General features: G+C 51.7%; 1 protein-coding gene across 1 annotated transcript; it reads right to left on the bottom strand.

Annotated features, from left to right (window-relative positions):
* Window positions 1–7,347: 7,347 nt before the first annotated feature.
* Window positions 7,348–9,811, bottom strand: cebpg (CCAAT enhancer binding protein gamma). Its single transcript, XM_030377704.1, has 2 exons — window positions 9,659–9,811; window positions 7,348–8,853 (listed from the first exon to the last, which is right to left on the bottom strand). The coding sequence occupies exon 2, from the start codon at window positions 8,565–8,567 to the stop codon at window positions 8,256–8,258; it is 312 nt and encodes a 103-aa protein (XP_030233564.1). The 5' UTR covers window positions 8,568–8,853; window positions 9,659–9,811; the 3' UTR covers window positions 7,348–8,255.
* Window positions 9,812–10,074: the final 263 nt, after the last annotated feature.

The raw sequence follows: 10,074 nt of genomic DNA, 5'->3' as shown, positions 1-10,074 counted from the left end.
GAGGGGAACAGCTAGTGGTGCCCCGTCCCTACGTCAGTAAAGTGCTTTTTATGGCCCACACCCACCTCCTGGGAGCCCACCTGGGCATGGACAAGACCCGGGAGCGGGTCCTAGCCAGGTTCTATTGGCCGGGGGTTAAGCGGGATGTTGAGCGCCACTGCCAGGGGTGCCCCGAGTGCCAGCGGGTAGCCCCCCGGGCCACCGCTAGACACCCCCTCATTCCCATGCCCATCATCGAGACCCCCTTCGAGCGTTTGGCCTTAGACATCGTGGGCCCCCTTCCCAAGACCAGCCGGGGCCACCGCTATATTTTGGTGCTAGTTGACTACGCCACCCGGTACCCCGAGGCCCTTCCCCTGCGCGCCGCCACCGCCAAGGCCGTCGCCCGTGAACTTATACTCCTCTTCAGCCGGGTGGGGATAGCAAAGGAGGTGCTCACCGATCAGGGGTCGTGCTTCATGTCACGGGTGATGAAGGAGGTCCTCAGCCTCCTGCAGGTGAAGCAGCTCCGGACCTCGGTGTACCACCCCCAGACGGACGGCCTGGTCGAGCGATTCAACAAGACCCTTAAGCAGATGCTCAAGAAGGCCATGCAGGCCGACGGGAAGAACTGGGACCAACTACTACCCCACGTACTGTTCGCGGTACGGGAGGTCCCTCAGGCGTCCACCGGGTTCTCCCCCTTCGAGCTGCTGTACGGGCGGAGGCCCCGCGGGATCCTGGACATCGCCAAGGAGGCCTGGGAGAGCCAGCCGTCCCCCCACCGCACCACCGTGGACCACGTGGAGCAGGTGCGTGACCGCATGGCCCGGGTGTGGCCCATCGTCCGGGGGCACCTCCAGCAAGCGCAGCAGGCCCAGGCGAGGGTCTATAATCGAGGAGCCCAGCTGAGGACCTTTCAGCCAGGGGAACTGGTCCTGGTCCTGGTCCCCACGGCGGAGTGCCGGTTCCTGGCCAAGTGGCAGGGACCCTACGAGGTGGTGGAACGCGTGGGCGAGGTGAACTACCGGGTCCGCCAGCCAGGGAGGCGGAAGCCGACACAGCTATACCACATCAATCTCCTGAAGCAGTGGAGGGGGGGGGGAGCAGACACCCGCCGACCCCGCTCCCTTGTCCCTGGCGGCCCGGCAGGAGATCCCGGAGGTCCCGGTGGGGGAGGACCTCAGCCCGGCCCAGAGGCACGACCTGGACGATATCATCCTCCAGCATCGGGACGTGTTCTCCGACCTGCCGGGGAGGACTGCCGCCACCCACCACGACATCCGGACGGCGCCCGGCATACGGGTAAGGGCCCGGAGGGAGGCCATCCGGACCGAGGTGCGCCGAATGCTGCAGCTCGGAGTGATAGAGGAGTCACGCAGCGCCTGGTGCAGCCCGGTGGTCCTGGTGCCCAAGCCGGATGGAACCTTTAGGTTCTGCAACGACTTCAGGCGGCTGAACGAGGCATCGGAGTTCGACGCCTACCCCATGCCCCGGGTCGACGAACTTATCGAGCGCCTGGGCCCGGCGCGGTACCTGTCGACCCTGGACCTGACCAAGGGGTACTGGCAGGTGCCGTTGACCCGTGCGGCCCGGGAAAAGACGGCGTTTTCCACCCCGGGGGGACTGTACCAGTACACCGTCCTCCCTTTCGGGGTACACGGCGCCCCAGCCACATTCCAGCGGATGATGGACCAGCTCCTGAGGCCCCACCAGGATTACGCGGCGGCATACATTGATGACATCATCATTTACAGCCCCAGCTGGGATATCAACGTCCGCCAGCTGAGGGCCGTGCTGGGAGAGCTGCGCAAGGCGGGCCTCACCGCCAACCCTGCCAAATGTCGCCTCGGGAGAGAGGAGACGACGTACCTGGGGTACCGGGTCGGGAAAGGGACAGTGCGGCCGCAGGAAGGCAAGGTAGCCGCCATACGGGCCTGGCCGCAACCCAGGACTAAGAAGCAGGTAAAGGCGTTCTTGGGGCTGGTGGGCTACTATCAGCGCTTCATTCCCGGGTACGCCACGCTGGCCAGCCCCATGAACAACCTAACCCGTAAGGCCTTGCCGGACCGGGTCACCTGGTCAGAGGCGGCGGACCGGGCGTTCAAGACGCTCCGGGAGGCCCTGTGCTCAGAACCGGTACTAATCACACCTGACTTTAACCTCCCTGTGATTGTTCACACAGACGCCTCGGAGGTGGGACTTGGGGGGGTCTTGTCCCAGGTCCGGGCCGGAGAGGAGCACCCGATAACCTGCGTCAGCCGGAAGCTCCTCCCCAATGAGCGCAACTACTCCACCGTGGAGAAGGAGGCCCTGGCCATTAAATGGTGCCTGGAGAAGTTGCGCTACTACCTCCTGGGGAGGGAGTTCACCCTAGTCACCGACCACGCCCCCCTGAAGTGGATGGCGGGGGCCAAGAATACAAACGCCCGGGTGACACGGTGGTTCCTGGCTCTCCAGGATTTCCGGTTCCGGGTGGACCACCGACCGGGCCGCGAGCATGCCAACGCCGACGCCCTGTCACGTCGGGATGCCTGTCTGGGTGGGTTCCCCAGAGACCAGGGGCTTGAGCAACGGGGGGGGAGTGTGGCATCCCGCCCCTGAAGCCTCGGCCTGAATGGTCCCGTGGGACCGTGAAGGACGGGGTGTACCACCCCCACCCACCAGCCGGCGACGGAGAGCACCTGGTCCTTCCCCCCAATCAGGGTGATTTGGGGACACCTGGCCGAAAACAGAGGGGCCATTTTAAGTGGAGGTCCAGACCAAGAGCACGGGAGAGGCAGAGACACGCATGGACTGCAGAGGCTTGAGGCTCACGGAGACCCAAGCGCACCCTTATTCTGTCTTTGATAATTGCAATAAACGCCGAAGTCGGCTTAAACCAACCGTTGCCACGTGTTTTCCTGAATCACGGCACGTTCTCCAAGCCGGATACCACAATATATTAAGTTAACACTACTTGAAGTACGATTTATTTTTAGCGATTCATTGACGTAGTTTTACTCTGTGTGGCCCATGAACCCCCAGTGGTTTTCCTTTTCGGCCCACTTGTTAAGGAGGTTGAATAGCCCTGCTGTATAGTATTATATAACATCTGTCTGTCTCTAGCTTTCTGGCCTGACAGACAGAACCGTCACAACTCTCTGTCACGACAGACAGAACCGTCACAACCCTCTGTCACGACAGACAGAACCGTCACCAACCCTCTGTCACGACAGACAGAACCATCACAACTCTATGTGACGACAGACAGAACCGTCACAACTCTCTGTCACGACAGACAGAACCGTCACAACCCTCTGTCACGACAGACAGAACTGCCACAACCCTCTGTCACGACAGACAGAACCATCACAACTCTATGTCACGACAGACAGAACCGTCACAACTCTCTGTCACGACAGACAGTACCAGCACAACTCTCTGTCAGACTCGTAGACACAGACACAGACACAGATAGTTAGTCAGAGGCAGGTAGGCAAACTGGTAGAAAGGGTAGCAGACATGAGCTTCTCCCAAGCTTGCTGCTCACGCAGGGAGGCTACTTTCTTCTAGCTAGCTGGTTACAGAACTTAAGCTACCTTCTTCATGCTAGACAGGATGCTAATGATGTCATCCTGTCAATCATCCAACCAGCTTACACCATGAATGGTTCCCCAGGAACAAGATTTCACACTCCACCTGTCTGTGGACAGGTGGAGACACACACACACACACACACACACACACACACACACGCACACACGCACACCTACACACTGACACACTCCCACACCTACACACCTAAACGCACACACACACACACCTACACACACACACACACACACACACACACACACACACACACACACACACACACACGCACACGCATACAGACGCACAAGGCCTGAGTGCTGGTCACTTACTGTCCCTCCAATGGGGGAACTTTGAGCTAGCCTGGCCTGAGTGCTGGTTAGTTATTGCGATAGGGTGTGTTTGCTGTAGTGTGAGAGTGTTTAGCTTGGGCCTGATCTGTTTACACTAGTACAGCTTTTACCCGTAGGCCTTCTAGCAGCAGGCCTACAGGTATACTGTTACATAGACTCCTAGCAGAACGCCTACAGGTATGCTGTGACATGAACTCCCAGCAGCACTCCTACAGGTATGCTGTGATAATGATGTCCTCCTGTCAATCATCCACCCAGCATACACCCTGAATGGTTCCCCAGGAACAGCCCAAGATTTCTCACTCCACCTGTCTGTGGCTCCACATGTGTGAAGCTCCACTTGGCTGTTGGCTTCCTTTTCTTGTTTGGACACACACACACACACACACACACACACACACACACACACACACACACACACACACACACACACACACACACACACCTACCTACACACCTACACCTACATCCACACACACACACACACACACACACACACACACACACACACACACACACACACACACACACACACACACACATACAGACACACAAGGCCTGAGTGCTGGTCACTTACTGTCCCTCCAATGGGGGAACTTTGAGCTAGCCTGGCCTGAGTGCTGGTTAGTTATTGCGATAGGGTGTGTTTGCTGTAGTGTGAGAGTGTTTAGCTTGGGCCTGTTCTGTTTACACTAGTACGGCTTTTACCCGTAGGCCTCCTAGCAGCAGGCCTACAGGTATACTGTTACACTCCTAGCAGAACGCCTACAGGTATGCTGTGACATGGAGTCCCAGCAGCACTCCTACAGGTATGCTGTGACATGGATACCTGGCAGCATGCCTCCAGGTACGACTGTTACCTAGCCTCCTACCTAGCCTCCCCTAGCAGCACACCTAAACCCCTCCTCCTAGCCGGCTTATTAGCAGATAGTCATTCACTCCCAGCAATGTCTTCAAAGGTCTGTCTGTGTCCATAGGTATGTCTGTTTCCTGGTCTATCGGTCAGTCTGTCTCTGTGTATGTCTGTCTCTGGGTCCGTCTGTCTCTGGGTGTGTCTGTCTATGGGTCTGTCTGTCTCTGGGTTTGTCTGTCTCTGGGTGTGTCTCTCTGCCGGTGTATTCGTGCAGCCGCCCGCCGACTGTGGCCAGCGTGGACTCTGTGATGGGAGGGTCTCCCTGGAGCGCCTGATACGTCTAGGGCTCATCCCTGCTTATCAGACCACATGGAGGAGGGAGAGGGGAGGAGAGGCAGGGCGGTCATACCGGGTAATGAGTGTTTGCCATGTGGCGGTGGGAGCTGAGTCACGTCCGAGCCCCACCTGCTGAGGCGTGTTTCAACAGAACTTAAACAGCCTGTTGTCTAATGATTCATCTGAGAGACATTGCGCCGTTTAAAAATAGATTGAAGCCCTCGGACTGGTTGAGCGAGCCGGCTCTCCTCTGGCTGTCAGGTCAGACAGACAGGTAGGCAGACAGACGGACGGGCAGACGTGTTGGTGGTCAAACAGGTAGACAGACTGACTGACAGACGGGTAGGTATTCATGCAGGCACTCAGACGGAAGGGTAGACAGTCAGATAGGCAAACAGAGATGGTAGACGACAAACAAGTACAGGCACGCATGGTAGGGCAGACAGACAGGTATGGCAGGGGGTCAGACTGGGAGGCAGTCCAACACGTAGACAGAGAGACAGACAGGTTTGGAAAAAGACAGGCAGGCTGCAGCCAGACACACAGGTAGGCACAGCAGTTCTCATTAGGCAGACAGGCCAGTTGTCAAACAAGGCAAACCAACAGCAAGAGAGCAGGTTTATAAATAGATTTAGTGCGTGATCGCTGATGGACCCGACTTCAACCCGTTCCCAGATACCACTGCAAGGCTGAACACTTCACCCAACACTATCATAGTATTATCATAACAGGTTATACATTATATGTCATGTCACTTTGCTTGACATGCAGTGTAATGAAACGTTGTAACCATTGTTGTCTTAACGTTACATGACACTGTACTTAACATATGGTATAATAAAAGGTTGCGATAAACATTGTTGTATTTTTCATTACACTGTGCTTTTATCCCACCTCATTTCACTGTACTTAACATACAGTGTTGGGAAACGTTATGAATAATATTGTTATTATAACTATTGTTATTATAAACATGTCATTACAATTGATCGCTCTTATCTCCTCTATGGGAGAGTGATTTATCATGATTTTATTGAAACCACATCAATGTCTCTTCTAAGTGGAGCGCTGGAATTCGTATTGATTCGTCGGAAAAGGGTCGAAAACAATTCGCAAGTAACATGCATTAGCTTCATGATAACATTGATTTTGACATGCATTAGGTGCATTATAACATTAATTATAACATGCATTAGGTTGATTATTACAAATCTGTATTTAGTATATGTAATGTATTATATACTATATTATATATAGGCTTGTATATGTATAATATAGTATATTATATTTATTATTACTATACTATATATATCAACTCTATAATATATTATACTATATTATATAGATATTGTGGAGTTGATGATGGCGGGTTTAAGCAGCCTCCCCAGCCCAAGTCAGGCTATTGGCCCCTGGGGCTGGGGGAGGCTGCACAGCTGTTGCACATTGAGCAATCAATGGTCAAAGGTTAAACCAGCCATCGCCACAGACCTCTGGAGGGATCTCCTCTCCTGCATGGCAACAAGGAGCGCCAGGTCATGGATCATTCTCAACAAACTTTTAATTAAACCAGTTTTCCAACACCACCACTTCCTGGTCTGAGGAGCCCAGTATGCCACCTAGGATGCTGCCATGTAGCAATGTCTGGTAACACTTTATAATAAGGTGCCATAATAAATAGCAAACTACTCATTACCTAATCCTTTGTTAATATTTGTCAATTGTTACTAAAATATCTATTTGGCACAAGTTAATAGTTTCTTCATCAGTAATTAAATATTAGTTGTTTGCATAACCCTAACCCTAACACACAGCCCTAACCCTAACCATAACACACGGCCCTAACCCTAACACACGACCCTAACCCTAACACACGACCCTAACCCTAACACACGACCCTAAGGGTTAGGTAATGACTAGTTTGCTATTTATTATGGCACCTTATTATAAAGTGTTACCCAATGTCTTTGTCTCAGATATATTATGTTATAATTATTATACGCATATACTATATTGTATATATTGTTATACTGGTAATATACTACATATTCTATCTAAACTATTACATTTAGTATGTATCACATATTGTATACTATGTTGTATTACATATATTTGTATATATATTACACATATAGCATATGTGATACATATTTATTACATATAACATATACACACACACACAATGTGTTTATTCACACTGTGTATTTATATATGAATGGAATTATGAACATCTTGAATGAAGAGTAGACAGACAGGTCAACATTTATAATTACATTTTTATTTTACAATACATATTCCCAAGACACTTATAAAAAAAACCAGGCCACCACTGAGAAATGCCGCCCAGCAACATTCACACCAACCATCAGATCTGTGGAAAAATGGTGTCTGCAAAGCTGCGTCAGAATAATATCAAGACGTTGCTGATTACAACCTTACAGGTTATCAATTCTCTTCTGAACATTAAAATATCCCCCCCCCCATGCAAATAACCAACATGCGGTTCTGTTGAGTAAAAGCAGTAGAAAATTTAAATATAGAAAAAACTGCAGTGCCAAGATCCTGAAGTTTGTGTGCGAAAGAGAGAGACAGCCAGAGTGTGTGTGTGTGTGTGCTGGATAGGCAAGTGTGCAGAGTCCGCTCGGCCAGCAGTGCATCTGGCTGCCCCCGCCTACCTTCCTCTAACAGACATGGTTTTTTTATGTTTGCCGATTATTGACCAGCAGCAAGCAGGACCCCACACACACACACACACACACACACACACACACACACACACACACACACACACACACACACACACACACACACACACACACACACACACACACACACACACACACACACACACAGGAGAAAGTGTCTCTTCTCAGTGAGTCCACTTGGTGTGACAGAGTTCAGAGTCTCTTCCAGAACTGTCCAACCGTGGAGGAAGAGGAAGAGGCGTGAAGTGTACTAAGGAAAAAATATATAATCAACTAACCAAAGCTTGTCGAGTTTCAGCCAGTAACTTATTCACTTATCAAGAGTTGATCAAATGTATATAAAATAGTTCCATCCATAAAACGGCGAACACAAAAAAAAGGCGGTTCCATGTTCACGGCGGTGCCTCCCCCCTTCCCTCCATAATAAAAAAAACTGACCAATCGTCACGTAGCGGCGCTTCACTGGCTGTGGCTGTTAGCGGCGCCGTTGGCGGGGCTGGCCCCGTCGGGCGCCGCGCCCGCCGGCTGCACGTTGTCGGCCAGGTTGTGGGCGTGCTCCAGGAAGAGGTCCTTGAGCACGCTCAGCTCCTTGCTCAGCAGCTTGATCTTGGCCTCCAGACGCTCGTTCTCCTCCTTCAGCTCGTTGACGCGCTGCTGCGTGTCCTGCGCCTTCTGCTTGCTGCGCATGCGACTCTTCTTCACCGCCAGGTTGTTGCGCTCGCGCCGTTGCCGGTACTCGTCGCTGTCCTTCTCCGCCGAGGGCTTCTTCATCCTGCCGGTGGGCGTGGCTGTGCCCCCTGCTGCGGAGCGAGGGGCTGGGTCCGGCGGGGGCGCCTGCTGCCGCTGCTGTGGTCGTGGTCGCCGGGGGGCTGAGGCAAGGGGCGGAGCCGGTGGGGCGCGGCGTGCCTGGCTCTGGATGACGCTCACGCCGTTAGGTTGCGTTGTAGGGGGGTTCTGATGGGGAGGTCTGCTCGTCTGGATCCACCACCTTCTGGCGCTGGTGATACAAAACCACTAGCACTGGTTGATGGGTGACGAGGGGGCCGGGTGAGGCTGTCTACATGTGGAGGAAAAGGAGAAAAGAGAGATGTTGGTTACCGTTATCATAGAAACATCAAGCTCTGTTGCTGCAAGTAATAGCTATGGCTAAAACAACAAAAAACTATTGTCCTTATATTCCTTCAAGAACCACACTGCTCAATGATACCATGATGTTTACCTATTAGCCCCGGTGAAAAAAAATTACACGGTATTCTAATTTGATCTCGCCTGTTATCTCGCGAGGAATGTTAATTAAGGGAGGCATTGCGCCGTGGTGGTAATTAAGCCCGCCTTTCTGATTGGTCCACGGGTTACTATGTTGCCTGTCAGCTGTGCGCATGTGCTTCTCCCTGTTGCATGAGGATTGCATCATCGCAGCTCTGCTTTGTGTGGAAGAGGGAAACTCCGAAGTCTATTAGCGCGATCTTATTGTCACCTTATTTTACAGAATAATAACACTGCGGCACGATGGTAGCCTGGACAACAGCTTATTAGCTAACTTATTAAATAACTTGTTGTGTTGGACATTTAAGATGAGATCACTCGAAAGTAAAACTAACTTTTCGCCCGTATGACGTGCTCCTCGTTTTACGTCTAACCCTCCTCGTCTCCAACAGCCTGATCTTGTAGACATTTAACGTTAGTGAACACATATAAACGTCTGTATAGCCTGACGAGGTTACATCAGAGGAACCTTGAGGGACTAACGTTAGAGTCCCCAGCTAGCAGCTAGCTGCTAGCATCCCACTCAGCGCGCCTTCCTAACAGTCTATTACTGTCTCGCTTAGTAAGACCATTCATAGTTTTTATCTGAAGCTTACCGTCTAGCGGCGGAGTGTTTCAGTCTGACTGTCCAATCCGATTTAAATTTGATTCAGATTCCTCTGTTCGGTCTGGGACTTGAACTCGCCGTGTTGTTGTTTGGAACAGAGAGGTGTGTTCGGTGCGATTGCGAAATCTCCTTCACCATGTAGGGCAATATCCACGGTGAGCCAATCAGAGAGAAGCACACGGCAGAATGACGCAATCTTGCCTGAAAGACAGCTACAAGGACCAATAGAGAACTGTATTATTTTTTATTTAACGTTATGTAAAATATATCACACGAAAAGTGCATTCCTTCTGAAGACGAACCAAGCTCAAAATGTACCCCTTCATGTAAAGGTTTACTTGGACTTGGGGTTTCTTGTAAAGGCTGACTGTGACTAGGGTTGATAAAATCGGTTTTATTGTAAAG

This window comes from Gadus morhua, chromosome 14, assembly GCF_902167405.1.
Source record: "Gadus morhua chromosome 14, gadMor3.0, whole genome shotgun sequence".
Lineage (NCBI taxonomy): Eukaryota > Metazoa > Chordata > Actinopteri > Gadiformes > Gadidae > Gadus > Gadus morhua.
This window is presented reverse-complemented; position numbering and strand designations above follow the sequence as displayed.